The sequence below is a fragment of the Procambarus clarkii genome, chromosome 21 (assembly GCF_040958095.1).
Source record: "Procambarus clarkii isolate CNS0578487 chromosome 21, FALCON_Pclarkii_2.0, whole genome shotgun sequence".
Classification (NCBI taxonomy): domain Eukaryota; kingdom Metazoa; phylum Arthropoda; class Malacostraca; order Decapoda; family Cambaridae; genus Procambarus; species Procambarus clarkii.
In genome coordinates this window covers 27,743,207-27,762,330 of record NC_091170.1, presented here as the reverse complement: position 1 = coordinate 27,762,330, position 19,124 = coordinate 27,743,207, and the positions used below count along the sequence as shown (strand labels likewise).

The following is a 19,124-nucleotide window of genomic DNA, read 5'->3' as shown; positions in this document are numbered from 1 at the left end:
CATACATATGAACAATTCCACAAGAGCCGTGAAGAGGATTCGAACCTGCGTCCGAGAGCCTCCCAGACGCTGCCTTAATCGACTGAGCTACGACGTTAAGTAGACTGTTCATTTGATGCATCATCCTATTGTGATTTCTGTGTGCCATTATACATAATATTAGAAACAAAAGATGTTAGCTAAATATTGTTAGAAAATTAGATGAGTGTTGTGGCTGGAGAGTATTATGAGCTGCCGAACACGGATCAATAGGCCTTCTTGTTACATCTTCAGGAAACATGTCTGCTGCGTAAAGAAATATTGAAAAATATTATATATTGAAATATTGAAAAATAATAAGAAAAAAGCGCTGTTTTGGTTTCTAAACTTTAAGTTCTACAGTTGCTCCCAGCAAGCAGTATTATGCGTGAAGAGATGTGTCCACGAAATAATTACTAAAATTACGGATAACGATGATAGCAAGCTCCTCCCACGTATACCATCCCATGTGATCAAGGTCCACGTAATCAGTGGTCAAGTGTAGAAGACAGTGGCCAGACCTTGCTGGCTGGTCGTACCGTAGTTCCTGCCCTTGTTTGGTCGTCCCTCGACTCTGTGTACAAGTAAGACTGATAGTTCTCTGTGTTCGTATCATGGGTAACTTAGATCCATCTAGCAAGAATGGGCACAAACCTTTACTCTGGATTGTATTTGACTTCTGTTTGTGACGTAGACCTAAGATAGGTGTCTGACTTGCTTAGACAGTTCACAGGTGTGGTTCGAAGCCCCTAGTGTGACTGGTCAGCTAACAACCTGCACTCGAGTTGAAATTTGCGTCTCCGGTTACGTCGTGCAGGAATAACACAAAGGTTTTCCGGAGCGTTATTTGGAAACAGTACACAGTAATAGGGACCTTGGTTTTTATTGGAAGATTTCAGGAAGACACTGTTGAACAAATAGTTTAGAGTAGGATGTGTATGAGTAGTCAAGATAAATTTTGGGACTAAGTAGCTGTTTGGTTGCATGGTGGCAGAGAAGTGGATGTTGAGGGACGCGCACAATACAAGGGAATGCACCTAAACTGAAATTAATCGAAAGTAGAAAGACAGAAGGAACAAAACTTGGACAGACGAGAGAACACACTCTCTTAGATGCATGCAGATCCTGCCCAGCAAACAGTTATAGTCTGTCACCCTCCACCGACTGATTTATTGATAAAGATTAAGCCACCCAAGAGGTGACACGGGCATGAATATCCCCTAAGACCCTCCACCAACATCTCGCTGGTGAAATAACCAAGAATGAATCCTTAACTGAACACCTCCCATGTTCTTTGTACACAGAACGCTCCCTTCCCTTAGGGAAATAACCATTCGACGTTAAGAACTAAGAAAAGTATCAATAATATGAATAAACATAGAACCATGAATTAGGTATGTGAGCTCCAAGAAAGAATTCTTACCACATCACACTATCACGATCACAGAGATGCAGTCTATAGATGTAATGGGGGGATGCTGTTTTCTCAAAAATTTTTACGGTATTCATGTGGAGGTAAGAAAAAAACAGGTGCTTTTGAGTGATGAGGAAACATACATGAGAATATTTGAAACTCCCTACAACTACACGAAAAGTATGATAGGACTGGAAAGGAAAATAAAGTGGTTCTGGGGATGCAGTCTGCCAGAAAATATGTATTTCTTTACATGAACAGTGTACTTAAATTTGTTCATATAATATTATTAGCACTCTGTTGCAATATTTATGCTAGTAATGTACACAATGATTATTCGACATTTACTACAGATTTTTTAGTTGTGACAACACCATAAAATTTATTTAGTGTTGAGAGCTTGTGGTTCTATTGCAGGTAGTTTGCATTTGCTTGACTGGCCGCGAATATGTATTCATGACCTCACCGGCGACCGGCTTGTTATTGAGCTGAATAAATATTTATTTTTGTGTTCAGGAATATCTTTTGTGTTGAATAATATTTTAATTTTCACTTGAACTTACTAATTGGCATATATTCTTCAGCGTTACATAATAAGTTGCTAATTAAGTAAAGGAGAGCTAAAATTAACCTCTTCGGTCAAATTTGTGTCAAAGAGTTTGCATATTATTGTACGTAAGCTGGATATAAGTTTTGTATTCAGTCGTTCGGTACCAGATTTGAGAAAACCCAATACATGCATCTTACAATTACCATGATTCTGTTACGTTGACGTCTACCTTGAGCTGACTCACCGTGCAGCTTCAAGATAATTGACATCAAGGGACTTTAAAGTGTGTTAGTGATCTGATCATCACTTCAAGAGAAAGTTTGCCATATCAGTTATTGCAATTTAAAACTCAATAGAGCACCGTGAGAGATCGCTGAGGAAGTTGGTGACCCTGTTTTTAATTTTTTTTTACCAAAAGCTCCCTCTTCCAGACTCTGGCTTTCATTGCCCTTTTCCTGCCCTTGATATTCGATGAACTACCTTTGACCTTAACGATTAAACCTTTTTATAGCTTTGGGCATTATCATCTTCATCTGAGTTTTGTCCTTTCTCAACGGTCCTGAATATTGCTTGAGCCATTTTGCCGTATGATCACATGTAAATACAATCAAACGATCTAAGAAATGTGTTTGAAGAAAACTGTGTGAGATATTGTATACAGGACCACTAAAACTCCTGCAAAGGTAATGGGGAGTAAAATTATGTATAATTTCCATATAACAAGAACGAAGAGAGCGTGGGATATGATTTTAGAATTCAGTCCAACACCTTCAATTTCCACCTGAGCATAATTAGTATATTGCACCTATGGAGGATATTGTTGTCGAATTCGATATACGTTAGTTACTTTCTATTATTCGTAATATAGGGCATTCTTGGTGAGTTATAGGGTGATATTCCCATGTAGATAACGTAGTATGTTTTCTTCCATAGTGGCAAGTGTAGGAGAGGCAAAACCTGCCAGACCGCAGGACAACATCACAGAAGCTCATGTGAAGGCGGCGCTGACGGCGGACAAGGGCAGCGAGGCCGACCTCGTCTCTTGGAGTGTTAAGGACTTTACAAACAAGGGCGACAACTACGCCACCATCGTCACTAGCGTCAGTGTCAAGTTCTCCCTGGCAGGGCAGGAGCGAACTACCTCTTATGTGGCCAAACTCAACCCAATGCGAGCGGCTGGGCTCGGCATTTCAGAACTTAGTGTAATAGTATTCCAGAAAGAAGCGGAATTTTTCCAAGAAATTCTTCCTCTACTTAACGCTGAGCTGACGGTTCGTGGTCTTCCAGGCTTAAGAGTAGCGAAGTGGTTTCACACATCATTAGAAAAAGACAAAGAGATGATTTTCCTGGAGGACCTCCGCTCACGTGAGTTTAAAATGTTTGACCGCAAGAAGGGAATGGACGTGGCTCACGCCACCCTCGTCCTACAGGAGCTGGCCAGACTCCACGCCGCCTCCCTCCTGGTGAAAGCCACGGCACCAGAGCAAGACCTGGCAGACAGGTTCACATATGTTAAGGTTGAGTGGATAAATTTCTCAGAACATGCTAAAAAAATTTTTAATGATATGTTTGCTGGCGCATTGGCGGGCGGCGAGGAGATGCTGCACGACATAGAAGGCTACAAAGTAGCAGAACAGTGGCTGGCCAAACACAAGAACAACTGCGCAAACCTTTTCCAGAGCCAGCTGGTCAGAAGTCCCAAGTTCGACGTCATATGCCATGGTGACTGCTGGAACAACAATGTGCTCTTCAGGTGAGTGGGATTCGAGGTGCTAACTCTTTATGTCTGTCATGTATATAGAGATTAAGGATTCTATAAGACTATTGACTTATACCTGCTGTCTCTGATGCAGCTTAACTTCCCGAAACTCTTCAGTCATGTTATATTTTGGCCTCTCCCACAAGGCGTCGTGAAGAGTTCAGCATCTATGCACAAAAAAGATTTTTCAGTGCATATTTACTAAGAATTCACTCTGGTCATAGACTCGGTTCAAGATTACAGTATATACTTGCTAGATGGTCAGTGAGCAAGAACAAATATCATAACCCTGGCGATTACAAAATTTCATCCTTAAAATCTAACTTTATTTAAACTAACTCTAAGTGCAGTTTACAGATATAGCTGACACACTGTACATATACATAAGTAAATCCTCCATTTTAGAACAAATTTGGAAGCAAACCTCTAAGAATAAATAATAATGAACAAGGTCATTTTTAACTACGGGACGTAACAGTTTTCTTGGTTTTATGACATTCAAACGTATTTGTATAAATGATGCTTCAAATAAAGCAAAAAAAATAGGCAGTTCGTTCTACTTGCCTACTGTTCTATTGCCCAACCTGTTCAGAAGACATAACCCGGGGTAGATCTAAGGACATAACTCCGGAATTGGTCCCGGGACATAACTCTGAAGTTGGTTGAAGGACATAACTATGGGATAAATCCCAGGAAATCCCTGGGTAATGACACCGGAGAGGACCTGAGGGGAGGGGGGAGCGTATTAATGGTTTTACAAAAACATTTTGTTTTAATATTTGCTATTATCTATTCTTGACTTGCCCTTGCAGGGCAATACTTCGGTAGGCCTACTTGCCTTGCGAGGAAGGTTTAATTTACACCCAATTGTTCCTGATCGAGAAGAATTATCTTTGTCATTATACGTTGTAGGTTTCAAACAAAATATTTATGTATTCTGAATAATAATGACCAAAAATACAACTTAATTCAAGGGGGTATTCATCTCTGCAAGATTTAGTTGAAAGATGCCATAAAATTTAATATTGTTGATACTGTAAAAATAAAGCCAATTACTCTGTTGGCCAAATTATGTTTCAGTTATACACTGTTGCATTATCTTTAGGTTTTAACTCATCAATTCTCATGAGGTCACTTTGCTCTATTATAAAAGGTACAACGAAGAGGGTGACCCTGTTGAGGTGATGTTAGTTGACCTCCAGATGAGCCGTGTGGCCTCCCCGGCCACCGACCTCAACTACCTCCTCTTCACCAGCCTCCACGGCAAAGACAGGAAGGCCAACTGGCAGGACTTCCTCTCCTCCTACTACGACACCTTCCGAGGTGTGATGGAGGCCGGGGGAGGGGACGTGCCTTTCACCCTGGAGGAGCTCCATCAGGAGGCCAGAGACAAGATGGAATACGGTCTGCTCTTCGCTACAATGTCGGCCTCAATGATGCTGGGCGAGGCCGATGAGTCTCCTGATCTGATCAACATGAAGCCAGAAGACATCCCGAAGATGACGGAAGATGGTCGTCAAAATACAATTAGAATGATGAAAAACAGTCCACTCTTTCGATCTCGGTTCCTCGCCTTGTTTGATGACCTGATTGAGCGGGGAGCTACCAGGGCTTAGCATCTTCCAGTAAATAAAAAATTGTTGCTTACATTTTAAATGTTTCTTATTTTCAGTGTATGTTGTAAGGATTAAGAAAGAAAAGGGAACTATAAGGAGAAAGTGGTAAGCCTTTACGGCTATGTAGCAGTTGGATAAGGATTTGGGATGGGATGGGGGGTAAGGAATGGCGCCCAACCACTTGGACGGTCGGGGACGGTCATGCAGCGACCTGCATGAAGCGAGACCGTCGCTCTACCGTCCAGCACAAGTGGTGGCCGTTGGCAAGAAATGGGTAATGGAGGACTCCACCTCCAGGAGACAAGTGAGCACGTGAGGATCACAATACACTCGATCAGTCTTGGAGCCTTAACACGATAACCCAAATGTGGTAAAGCGTTGCCCAGAAGAAGAAAAAATAATTGAGACATCACTATTTAGCTAAACATATCCAACAATAATAACATTGTTACGGGCCAGTATGGACCAGTAACCGGGTTCTTGACTTTATAACCTCTTTTATAGTATCCGACACCAAGTCGATAGTATGCTTTCAAGAACTGGTAATAGTGCAATGCATAAATAAGGGGGGGGGGAGGAAGGGGAGGATAAACAATACTCAATTACCTTCACTAATAAATTTACCTACACCATTAAATATATATATATATATATATATATATATATATATATATATATATATATATATATATATATATATATATATATATATATATATATATATATATATATATATATATATATATAGAATATTACTGCACATGTACAATATTGTCACTTTCACTTATGACACAAATGCGTTTGCAGTGTTCACCAACTCCAGTGATTACGACGTCTCAGTACCTTGTCCATTCGTACTGGACAACACTGGCAAGTTCACCTTTCACGTGGGCCAGTCCACCCACACAGTTTCACGATGTACCCACACCCCACCTTCGTCGATACCGTAACAAACATTTATTGGGAAACTTCAGGAAGTGCAGATTACTCAGGTATTGATAGCTATATATAAGAAAGCTGCAAGAAACCTTCACCACTTAAGAATAGAGGCATTTGCAGAAAGATAATTGGTCATAAGCTCCTCTTATACACAATGAAATCACAATAGCGAGATATATCTACGAGAACATCTTTGGATCAGAACTTTCCAGCATCCTAGATGACCCCCAGACGAGCACCTTAACCCTTGAACAATGATATGCTAAAGGTTTACCTCTATTAACTCCTAGTGTAATGTGGTCTATAGATTAAGCGTTTACACTGTTCCAATCCCCGTCATGCTCTAAATTGTAAGGTTTAGCACCTATTATTATCGCAAACGTCTTTGTCCACCCCGGAGCTGGAGTTTTATTATGAGCTTATTTCTTTGATGTTGCTTGGTGCCTTCTTCAACACATCTGCAGCTCTCTTTTTGGAATCCTGTATTTACCTAATTCTTTCTAAACATAAACTTGTTCAATTATTATTGATTGCCTTGTGCTTCATATTTTGTTGATATTGTTAGCACAATATTTACTTCATCGCCTTCACTGCAGAACCATGAGAACAGCAAAACAATTAGCCAGATATATTCAAATGAAATAATTTGATATATTTTCAAATTCAAATATCTAAAACAAAAAATACCGAAATCATCCTACGCTGAGACATCTGTGTAACGTAAACTTCACATAAGTGTCCAGCAGCAGGCCTGTAGTGTCTTAGAATTCATGTCTCCTCTCTCCAGCTATGTGGTCTGGTACTTGCTCCATTTTTACCTCAATTACGTTAAAAACCACTAATGTAATTGTTCAGCTTTTCCTTGATCTTGGGAGACTCTACCTGTACACAACTGTGCTGGGAACCGTACTATGGAAGGGATTACATTTTTCTTCGGAGAAAACCGAGGCAGATTACATATATTCATAAACAATATTAGTCAGAATTATATCAGCAGTGTTAATAGACATCAATTTATCGCTTTCAATATATCGTGTTCGCAAAATGTAATATATTTAAACGTCTTTCCTCAAATGTATAAACGTTGTTAATTAAAGGTATTAAGCGAGTTTTTATTTATTAAATACTAATACAAAGAACTGAGGTTGATCTATATGTGAGGTTGATCCGTACTGATATTTGGTAGGAGATTGGTGACCCTCAGCCGTACGACAGCTCACACTTTTAGGATCAGTCTGTTCCTCTATCTCGTTAAATCTGCATTACCATGGCCAAACCACCTATAGTGTTGTGGTTCGAACAAAAGTCGTCAGCGAAGCACTTGTTCGAGAGGTTTGGCGGATGCAGGAAATGGACTTTTGTTTCTGTAAAAGTCATTGTAAAAGTAAAATTTACACTTGTAAGTCACTGCTTGTTACGTTGTAATCCGTGTCCTGAGGAGTTCTTCACTTGTATCTTGAGCTTGTCTCGAGCTATGTGTAGCCTGTTACTTGTAGTCCGTGTGCCACATGCAGTCTGAGCTATACTCTAGAGGTCATAATCACTAGAGAGGCTATTTAGAAGGTTCGCTATATAAAATAACTTTGGTATACCACTTGTGGTCAGGAGTGAGCAGGAGACATCAAACTGCAGAGTAGTACATCAGTTCCTTACATGTGTGTTTACGGGTACGATGATAGGAGTGAGGAGAGCATTGTTCAGCTTCTCAAGAAAAACATTCCAAGGCCACGATAGCATCCACCAACGTGATAACATTCAACACACAACTCAGTCCTATGTTACCACACACTTCTCCCAGGATCATTACTCTCAAGACTGTCACAATCGCAACACTCATTCTCAGCATCACCCTCAATGCTCCATCTTCACCCTCATCAATACCATCATTACTCCACACATACACTCTCACCATCACCATCATTACTCCCCACACACCCTCACTACCACCATCATTACTCCGCAGGAGAGTGTCTAAGCCTGTGTTGCGGTGATCATGATAGCACTGTCTGTCTAATGGGTTCATTGATAAAGCTTCAGCGATAACCTATATATTATCATAAATTGATAATCTATACATAAGATAGCATGAGAGGCTGAAGGGGCGAGAGAGCTGTTGTTGCCAGTGAGTGAAAGCATCATAAATATTAATACAAACGTACGGTGTTAGATATATATTCTTCTCAGAATCCCCTGAGTGGGTGTGGTGGCATTTTGTTATTGCATGGGTTAAATAGCCCGTCTTTATTTACATTTGTTCTTATGAAAATTTCAAAAGATATGTTAAGAAAGTCAACAAATATTTAAAAATAGCGAATGTCCATTAACAATGATAGTGTAAATAGTTGTTTCTAACCATGCGTCGTGCAGGTGCTATCCCAGCATACTTCATGATGCGCAAAGTGGTGCATAGATAAAGAAATAAATGAAGTTACAAAAGCTCAATTGTCCAACGCCCACTCAGTTGTCGAGTGTTGACGGTGGTGGCTAGACCTTACTGGCTGGTCGTACCGTAGTTGCTGCCCTTCGTTGGTCGTCACCTCGACTCTGTGTACAAGTAAGACTGAGAGCTCTCTGTGGTGTTCATGACACGGATGATCCATTTAGCAAAAGAAGATTCAGACCTCGGCTGTAGATTTTCTTGACAATAAGTTTTTCTATGGCTGTAATATCTGTTTACTCCAGCAACAAATCACAGATAAATGAAGCTTCTAAATCTAATTTATACAGTATATAGATTTTATTACCTGTTATTGTGCTGTTATGACTTTATCTCAGGTAAATAATGTGTTGTGATGTCGTGTAAACAAACTCAACTATTAATGACTTGATTAAGGTTAAAGTTGGACCGAAACGTCGTCACTTCCCTTATAATCATCTTTATGGGTTGGGTGCCCAATTTTCAACCATATTATTGAGACGTGCTCTCTTCTTATAGCAGAGACTTACCTGCTCCTTATCAACAATCGTCCGGTCATCACTCGCAGGGTAATTGTGTCATATCAGTTATAGTATGTAATAACCAATGGAAGGTATACCAAGCAGGGGAGACCATTGCATTTTAGAGGTCTTTAGAGCACCGAAAGAGAGCACTGAGGGAGTGGGTAATTTATCACCCTCATCGCCACTAAACACCCAGAGACATCTGTCAACCGAAACCAATATTTTATGACACAGACCAATTACTCCCTCAGCGGGAGCCCAACCACGGACTGGACGGAAGAGCGACGGTATCGCTTCTTGCAGGTCGGCGTTCAATCCCCGATCGTTCATGTGGTTGGGCACCATTCCTCTCCCCCCCCCATCCCATCCCAAAGCCTTATCCTGTCTCCCCTTCCCAATGCTATATAGTGTATATAGTGTTATATAGGTATAGCATGTATATAGCTATATAGGTATAGTCTATATAGTGCTATATAGGTATAGCTATATATGTATAGACCTGATAAGTCTCTTCCCTCCCTCCCTCTGTGGGACGTGGACATTCGGTGGACTACTTGTGGGACTACAGCTCTGGGACGTGGACATTCGGTGGACTACTTGTGACCTTGACGAATAGTGCTATTTATAAATTACTCGAGTGGTACCCGGCGCTGCTCGGGTGACGGAGGCTATACATATTATCTACACATGCATCACGGACTCCTTCTTCACTACACATGACCATAATTTCTAGAACCGTCTCTAATACACACAGTCATCATCGTTGTAACCTTTTTACCAACACACTCACACACACACACACACATAGTCCTCATCACTGTAACCATCTACACTCGGCACGACCATCATCATTTATGTAACCATCTACATTACTCACATCTTCCATCAATACAGTTACCATCTTTACTATATTTTATCTTTATTATTACAACTAACTTCCCTAGCACCATTGGATACCCCATCTATAAAAGTCATTATCACTACCTTCTCTCTACTTCACTACTAGCCCTTTGTCTCACCACCTTTCCAGTCCATCACCTTTTTCCCTATCGTTCACCATCTTCCCTATCCTTCACCCCATTCTGAACTCGTCACAGCTATCCCATCATAACTGTAACCATCTTCAGTACAGATTATCTTTATCAATAAGTAAATTAGATGAGACAAACTAGCATTTAATCATTAAGTAGAAAATAATATGTTTGTAAATCATTGTGAGGATGGAGTCAAAAAATTAGCGAGATGGGAGTTGGTAACATTTGCCATTTCATGCTGATAAAGGGGACATGAAGGTTGACCCTTATCCTGACCCTGCCAAGCTTGGAGTGACTAACGTCAGCCGTCTGGCCACGAATACACGAACAGAAAGACAAAAACCAAACAAACAATCACATATAATCTTTCCTTAGAAATAGATGTTTATATTCCTCATCTTACCTATTTATATTGTGAAGGATTCTGAATATTATTTGAGTTATTTTGACTTATGACTACATATGAACAAAATAAAATAATGAAAGAAATATTTTATAGGATAAATCAGTCAGAATTTTCACTATGTGGCTCACAGGAGACCTAAAGCTCTTAGACACGTGATTGTGAGTTCAATTCTAATTATTTCGATGTAACAAGAATAGAGAGATTATGTGACATGATTTTAGTTATGTATATAGTCCTCCACCTCCATATTCCACCTGAGAATGTCATATACGGAGGATTCTATTGTAAAATTCAGTAAATTTTGATTACATTTTATTAATCACATTACTGAGTCTTCATAGTGAGTTGCATGATAATATTACCCGTGTGTAAGAAGTAATACATTTTTCCTCCGTAGTGGCGAGTGCAGGAGACGCAGGAGATGTCAGGCCGCAGGACAACATAACAGAGGCTCACGTGAAGGCGGCGCTGACGGCGGACAAGGGCAGCGAGGCCAACCTCGTCTCTTGGAGCATTAAGGACTTTACAAACAAGGGCGACAACTACGCCACCATCGTCACCAGCGTCAGTGTCAAGTTCTCCCTGGCAGGACAGGAGCAGACTACCTCTTACGTGGTTAAACTCAATCCAAAGCGAACTGGTGAGCGCGGCATGTCAGAACTTGGTTTAATAGTATTCCTGAAAGAAGCAGAGTTTTTCCAAGAAATTCTTCCTCTATTGAACGCTGAGCTGACGGTCCGTGGTCTTCAAGGCTTAAGAGTAGCAAAGTGGTTTTACACATCATTAGAAAAAGACAAAGAGATGATTTTCCTTGAGGACCTTCGCTCGCGTGGGTTTAAAATGTTTGACCGCAAGAAGGGAATGGACGTGGCCCACGCCACCCTCGTCCTGCAGGAGCTGGCCAGACTCCACGCCGCCTCCCTCCTGCTGAAGGCCACGGCACCCGAGAAAGACCTGGCAGACAGGTTCACACACATTAAAGATGACTGGATGAATTTCTCAGAGAGCGCTAAACAATTTTTAAACGATATGTTTTCTGGCCCCATAGCGGGTGGTGAGGAGATGCTGCACAATATAGAAGGCTACGAGGTAGCAGAACAGTGGCTGGCCAAACACAAGAACAACTGCGCTGATCTTGTCGAGCAACAGCTGGTTAGAAGTCCCAAGTTCGACGTCATATGTCATGGTGACTGCTGGAACAACAATGTGCTCTTCAGGTGAATGGAATTCGAGATGGTAACTCTTTTGTCTGTCAAGTATGGAGCTTCTGTAAAGCTATTTATTTACTTTTTCTCCACCTAACGCAGTTTAACTGGCCGAAACGCCTCAGTGTCCTTATATTTAGGGCATCTCCCCAAAGTGTCATGGCAAAATAAGCTCTTATGCAATGAAGGAGGAATGTATTACATTTTGCATACATAGTCAGTCCTGGAGCGTTTTGAGCACAAGAATATTGTGGTTCTATCACCAGAACGGCGGTTCGAGTCACTCCGTTGCTCAAAATAACTTTCTTGTTGATATATTACTTTCTTTGTGATTTGAAAGTGGGCATAAAAAGAGCACTTTGTCCGAGTCGGTTTGAGCAGGTGTCTGGGAATCATCAGAACGCCGATTAGTGTCAATATATATATATATATATATATATATATATATATATATATATATATATATATATATATATATATATATATATATATATATATATATATATATATATATATATATATATATATATATATCCCCGCCGCTTAGGACTACCCCTTAGCATAATGAATACCATACCGACTAAACCAATAAGTTCATGCAGTCTTTGTGTCATACATATGTATTTATAAGTCAAATATTTAGTTGGCCAAATTGAATACAGTTATTCACTATTACTTTGTATTTAGATCTTAACTCCTTATTATTGTATCAGGTACAACAAGAATGATGTCCCCGTTGAGGTGATGCTCCTTGACCTCCAGGTGAACCGTATGGCTTCCCCGGCCACCGACCTCAACTACTTCCTCTACACCAGCCTCCACGGCAACGACAGGAAGGCCAACTGGCGGGACTTTCTCTCCTCCTACTACGACACCTTGCGGGGTGTGATGGAGGCCGGGGGAAGGGACATGCCCTTCACCCTGGAGGAGCTCCATCAGGAGTACAGAGACAAGATGGAATTTGGTCTGCTCTTCGCTACAATGACGATGACAATAATGTTGGGCGAGGCTGAGGATTCTCCTGATATGATCAACATGAAGGAGGAAGATATTCAGAAGATTATGGAAGAAGGTCGTCAGAACACAATCAAAATGGTGAAAAACAATTCACTCTTTCGATCCCGATTCCTCGCGGTTTTTGATGATCTGATTCAGCCCAAAGCTTCAGGTCTCAGTGTTGAAAAGTGGCGTAAGTAAATAAATTACCAACAAGGAATCATCATTAATTTACCACCAAATATCAAATAATTAATATGAAATAATAGCAAACTACCTAATCATGTTCACCAGTCAATCACGAATAGCTATATATGCAAGGAATATGTGAGGACCTTCCGTACATACTAACAAAGTGACACACGATACATACTGACTTATACAGGATAATTAGGTGATCCACGCCATGAGTCAAATAAACTGTTAACCCCACACTACCAGATCATTTAATTCCCATGTGCTCGAGTTGCAGCCCGAGAATAGCAAGTTCCTTTAGGAAGCAGATAGTTGCATTGGAATCCTTCTCTTATATGGCTAGCCCAGCAGCACAGTTGATAGAGCGACTGTCTCCCATGCAGGAGGTCGCGTGTTCGAGGCTCTTAGTGCCCAGGTGAATGCAATGTAGTGTGGAAAACTACATTTCGGTTGGTATAGAAGTAGTAGGCATCCTGCAGTCTTGGGAGATTATGGAGTATCGCTCTGATTGTCAAGGCTGGAGTGTCCTCTCGAGGGAACAAATCTTGGTTATGTCGAAATAGAGGAGACGCTGTTACCCATGCAGCAAGTTCCCCCTCTCCACGTTGCTGAAATTGTCCAATGAAAAGGCAAACGCCAATACGCTTGGTTCCAGCGCCGTCGTAGGAGCTGCCAGAACGAGGTTGAAGTCAACAACGAACTGCCTTAGGGGCTCCATGTATACATATGCATAATACTATATTAAGGTTCTACACATATGTATGCATAATCTCTAGACTGTTGCGTAGGTTGGTGCCACAGATATTTGTTGTTTCATCCTTGCACTTGCTGGAAGCGGAAGTCTTGTGAATGTGAAGACTATTGAACGGAAGAATATTAGTAAACTGGAATAGTAAATGAGGCAGAGGTAGGACATTATTATTCACACACACACACACAAACACACACACACACACACACACACACACACACACACGCACACACACACACACACAGAGCCAGAGCTCAACCCCCGCAAACACAACTAGGTGAGTACAACTAGGTGAGTACACATACACACACACACACACACACACACACACACACACACACACACACACACACACACACACACACACACACACACACACGCACACGCACACGCACACACACACACATACACACACACACACACACACACACACACACACACACACACACACACACACACACACACACACCAACCTACGCAACAGTCTAGAGATAGAAAACATCATGACTGCGTTAGATAACAGGAGCGAAGGTCGAGAGATGTTGCCGAAGCATGAGACGACTGCATGTTTCAAACGTTGCCACTGTTATCGTACTCCCACTGTTATCGTACTCCCACTGTTATCTAATGCGGGAAAGATACCGAAAAGTTGTCAGTTCCATTCAGATAATTGATGCCTAAAGTGTTGTTGGAGTTGGTAGCTCTTTAGTCACTTATATATTCACTTTAAATCTTCAATATTTTGTGAGCTACTTAGTTGCCGAGAGGACAAGATTATGTTTATATACATGTTTTTATTACAAACTATGATACTTCTACTGATATGCGAAAGGTCATTTCAAAAATTAAAAAATTGGGTAACGTGTTTGTCCCAGCTTCCTTCCTCAGGATACAGCAAAGACAAATTGCAACAATAAATACACAATTGGGCAGCAGCAGGACAGAAAACTCCGCCCACAAGTCCAACACAGCGCGCCCCCAGCCTCAAATATTATCTAGTCAATGAGCGAGACACCGCTCCTCGAGTACTCACCTTATCGATACCTTGCATTAGTCTCACTGACCACTGTGCACTAAATTGCAGTCCTCGTGAGCCGTCCCTCACCTCAGCATCAAAGTAAGTTAGCTGGTGTGTGTGTGTTGCACCTCCCTACCGTGGTGAACATGCTCTACTACCCACCTCTGCATTTTTAGATGTGTTTAAAAATATCCATAATGAAATTTGCTTAAACAAAGGAGCACAATAATCGTCTCTCGGGTCTCCAGGATGGTTCCGAAGGGCTCGTTCACTATCAGTCTTCTCTCATAATTCACTCACTTGTGGTCAACCTCACTTCGATTTTATGATTAATCTTTGATCATAACTTGGGATATTTCCAAAGCTTCAAAAAGAAGATGATACAAATATTTATTTGCCAAGCTTCCACCTTTCTTTCCACTTTCTTCATTTCCAAAGGCTTCGAGCTTCCACACCAACATCGCCAGCTCACCAGCTGCACAATTTTGTAAATAATAAAAGCAGGTAGAATTAAACAAATGAAAAAAATAACCATTAAGTTGAATATGATTTAAAATAATAAAATTTACTTCATATAACATCCATCTGATACGCTTAATAATATTGATATAATTATCCCATTAACATTTTTATATCAAATGAGTTCAGCAATAATATACACTCTCGCCAAAAATATATAATACCACTTTGTTACTTTACTTTTGCAACAAAAACATTCACAAGGTTAAATATCCAACAAAACAGTATTCTCTTTTGTCATTATATATATTCACGTAAATCACATGATTCTGTTATTAATCCATTTATATACATCTTATGAATGCACGCAACCCCGCCCATTTCATGTATAATTTTATCAGCACACAATACATATATAGATGTACACATGTAACCCTTTACAATTCAAAACAGATTCATTCCACACTGAATATAATGATTGAATATATCCTCACATAATTAATGTAGGCATATATTGCCACATAATTTTTGTATGCATATACCACACACAATTATTGCATGATTATATCCTCATGCAGTTAATGTAAACATGTAACCCCCCCTCCCCACACAATTCATGTATATATTAAATCATATATAATTCGTGAATACATGAATCACCGCACCATTCATATATACGTTAATTTTTATGTTAAAATAACCTATTTATTTTATTTAGATTTTATAAATACATCATTTGTGTATTCACAGTGGCGAGTGCAGGAGACGCAGGACCTGCCAGACTGCAGGACAACATAACAGAGGCTCACGTGAAGGCGGCGCTGACGGCGGACAAGGGCAGCGAGGCCGACCTCGTCTCCTGGAGCGTTAAGGACTTTACTCACAAGGGCGACAACTACACCACCATCGTTACCAGCGTCAGCGTCACGTTCTCCCTGGCAGGGAGGGAGTCGACGTCCTCCTATGTGATTAAACTCAAACTTCAAATGCCTCCTGGTGAAGTTTTATCAGAGTTTTTTTCCTCAATTTACAAGAAAGAAGCAGAATTTTTCCAGGAAATCCTTCCACTACTCAACGCTGAACTAACGACCCGAGGGCTCGGCTGTTTACGAATGGCGAAGTGGTTCTATATGTCATTGAAAAAGAACGAAGGGATGATTTTCTTTGAAGACCTCCGCTCACGTGGGTTTAAAATGTTTGACTGCAAGAAGGGAATGGACGTGGCCCACGCCACCCTCGTCCTGCAGGAGCTGGCCACACTCCACGCCGCCTCCCTCCTGCTGAAGGCCACGGCACCCGACCAAGACCTGGCAGACAGGTTCACACATATTAAAGTTGACTGGATGAACTTCCCGGAAAAAGCTAAAAAACGTTTCAATGACATGTTTTCTACCTATATGCTGTGTAGTAGTGAGTTGTTACACAACAAGGAAGGCTATGAGGTAGCAGAGCAGTGGCTTGCCAAATATAAGACCAATTGCATGGATCTTATCGAACTCCAGCTGGCTAGAAATTCCAAGTTCGACGTCTTATGCCATGGAGACTGCTGGATCAACAATATGCTCTTCAGGTGAGTGGAAATCGAGTTGCTGACAATGTTTATTACTCACTTCTTATCTGTGTCTGATTCTTCCTTTATCTTGAATCAAATTAGGCCTAATATCACGACTCTTGTATAGGCTCCGGACGTTGACCATCCAACTAGCCGTCTCTGGCGGTAACAATCAATCATTTCCAAACTACTATCGGCCTTTTGTCCTTGAAGCTATCGTGATTAGAATGGCGAATTTCCTTAGCAAAATCCAGTTTAAGGCAAAGTGCATTATACTTTTTATACATATCTCAACTCTAAGAGAATTTTGCACTATGTACAGTGATCAACAGCGTTTCAGAGGATGTGGTTTTGAAGACACTCGTTATGGGTCAGTAGAAGGGGACCTCAAATATTTAATGAGGAAGGGTTACATGTAATCTTGAATTAATGATAAGTTTCATGAATATTTAATTAATTACTACATAAAATTGAAGGAAAATCATCTTACCTAATAGTTATTGAAATGTTAACAGTCGCATAGATGACCATACGGGCACAGCGAATGATGAAATAATTTCCGTTGAACTTGACTTCTTCGTACTGAACGGTTTTCTACAGTCTTACTTACAATTAGCAGTGTTGCCTCTGGTAACACTTCAGAAGATGTACAACACATATGTCTCTTGAATTTAGATTTCAAAGAACATATGGCATATACAATAATGATTTCCCTTTTTGGAGGTCGAGGTTTAGAACTCTAGATCGTGCAGCTCTCTTCTACGTGCTCACTATATGTCAAGAATGAAGAGTGAAAAATTATTCCTTCAAAATCTGAGTTATACTGATCGATTTTGAGCTTACATTACCTGACACAAATTATTATCTGCCACAAATTATCTAACAGCCTCGTTGTCTCGAATTTATAGCACAGATAACTAGGCACACTTAACAGTTCTTTTAGATCTTGCTTTATGTTCAAATGTTCACACAGCTCCTTTAATTAGGAAAAATGAATTTGTCGTTCCATGTTAGAGGAGTCAACTTATTTTTATTTGCAACTGCAGGTACAACGAGAACGGTGATCCCGTTGAGGTGATGCTCCTTGACCTTCAGTTGAGCCGTGTAGCCTCCCCGGCCACCGACCTCAACTACTTTCTCTACATCGGCCTCCACGGCAACGACAGGAAGACCAACTGGCGGGACTTACTCTCCTCCTACTACGACACCTTCAGAGGTGTGATGGAAGCCGGGGGAAGAGACATGCCTTTCACCCTGGAGGAGCTCCATCAGGAGTACAGAAACAAAATGGAATATGGGATGATCTTCGCTACATTTTTTGTACCGATTTTGCTAGGCGAGAGGGAAGATGCGCCTTATGTAATGGACCTGAAGGAAGAAATCATGTCAGACTTTATAGAAAAGACTCGACATGTTACTAGTAATATGATGGAAAATAATCCGGATTTTCGATCTCGGTTTCTTGCCTTGTTTGATGACCTGATTCATCGGGAGCCAAGATGTCATAGCATTGTTTAGCAAGCAGAAACAAACATATAATTAAAGTGTACTAATGTTATACATTTGTTTGCTTTCCTGATATATCCGACATGCAGTAATTAACGAAGACCTTCATCTCTGCCCAACTGAAGGTCAATTCACTGTGTTATGAAGAGCTGGAATGACTTTTCTGAATCAAATGCAAATACATAATCGCCAATTATATGACGGTGAAAATTAGTTAACTTATCTCTCACAATTCTAATTTAATTTATTTTCTTGTAAGAAAAGGATCCGTGGGTCAAGCCTGGGCTGCCTCACTTCTTTTAGTAATGCTTTATATATAAACAACTTCCTATCTCTGCTCTTGCGGGTGCACACACACACACACACACACACACACACACACACACACACACACACACACACACTCATATTTGGACATGATCATGAGGGGACATGATCACCACATTCAAGATTCTGAAGGGAATTGATAGGGTAGATAAAGACAGTCTATTTAACACAAGGGGAACACGCACAAGGGGACACAGGTGGAAACTGAGTGCCCAAATGAGTCACAGAGATATTAGAAAGAACTTTTTTAGTGTCAGAGTGGTTGACAAATGGAATACATTAGGGGGTGATGTGGTGGAGGCTGACTCCATACACAGTTTCAAATGTAGATATGACAGAGCCTGATAGGCTCAGGAATCTGTACACCTGTTGATTGACGGTTGAGAGGCGGGACCAAAGAGCCAGAGCTCAACCCCCGCAAACACAACTAGGTGAGTAC

At 40.8% G+C, this 19,124-nt stretch overlaps 2 protein-coding genes across 3 annotated transcripts in view; both read left to right on the top strand.

Annotated features, from left to right (window-relative positions):
* Positions 1–5,390, top strand: part of LOC123748238 (uncharacterized) — a 121,943-nt gene extending 116,553 nt beyond the window's left edge. The window contains exons 1-3 of one of the 2 annotated variants that reach the window (XM_045730428.2): positions 445–602; positions 2,916–3,735; positions 4,895–5,390. In XM_045730428.2, the coding sequence (XP_045586384.2) occupies position 602; positions 2,916–3,735; positions 4,895–5,357 (1,284 nt within the window). In that variant the 5' untranslated portion in view covers positions 445–601 and the 3' untranslated portion in view covers positions 5,358–5,390. Of the gene's footprint in view, positions 1–444; positions 603–2,915; positions 3,736–4,894 lie in introns of those variants that run through there. The other variant, XM_045730429.2, reaches the window with a different exon arrangement.
* A 3,255-nt stretch (positions 5,391–8,645) lies between these two features.
* On the top strand, positions 8,646–18,410 carry LOC123748241 (uncharacterized). Its single transcript, XM_045730432.2, has 5 exons — positions 8,646–8,850; positions 11,074–11,893; positions 12,595–13,070; positions 16,051–16,870; positions 17,899–18,410. Coding segments are annotated over exons 1-5 (2,589 nt in total). The 5' UTR covers positions 8,646–8,849; the 3' UTR covers positions 18,371–18,410.
* The last annotated feature ends 714 nt before the right edge of the window (positions 18,411–19,124 follow it).

Coding starts and splice junctions, on each gene's coding strand:
- LOC123748241 (XM_045730432.2), top strand. Junction 11,894..12,594: donor AACAACAATGTGCTCTTCAG/GTGAATGGAATT, acceptor TTATTGTATCAG/GTACAACAAGAATGATGTCC. Junction 16,871..17,898: donor ATCAACAATATGCTCTTCAG/GTGAGTGGAAAT, acceptor TTGCAACTGCAG/GTACAACGAGAACGGTGATC.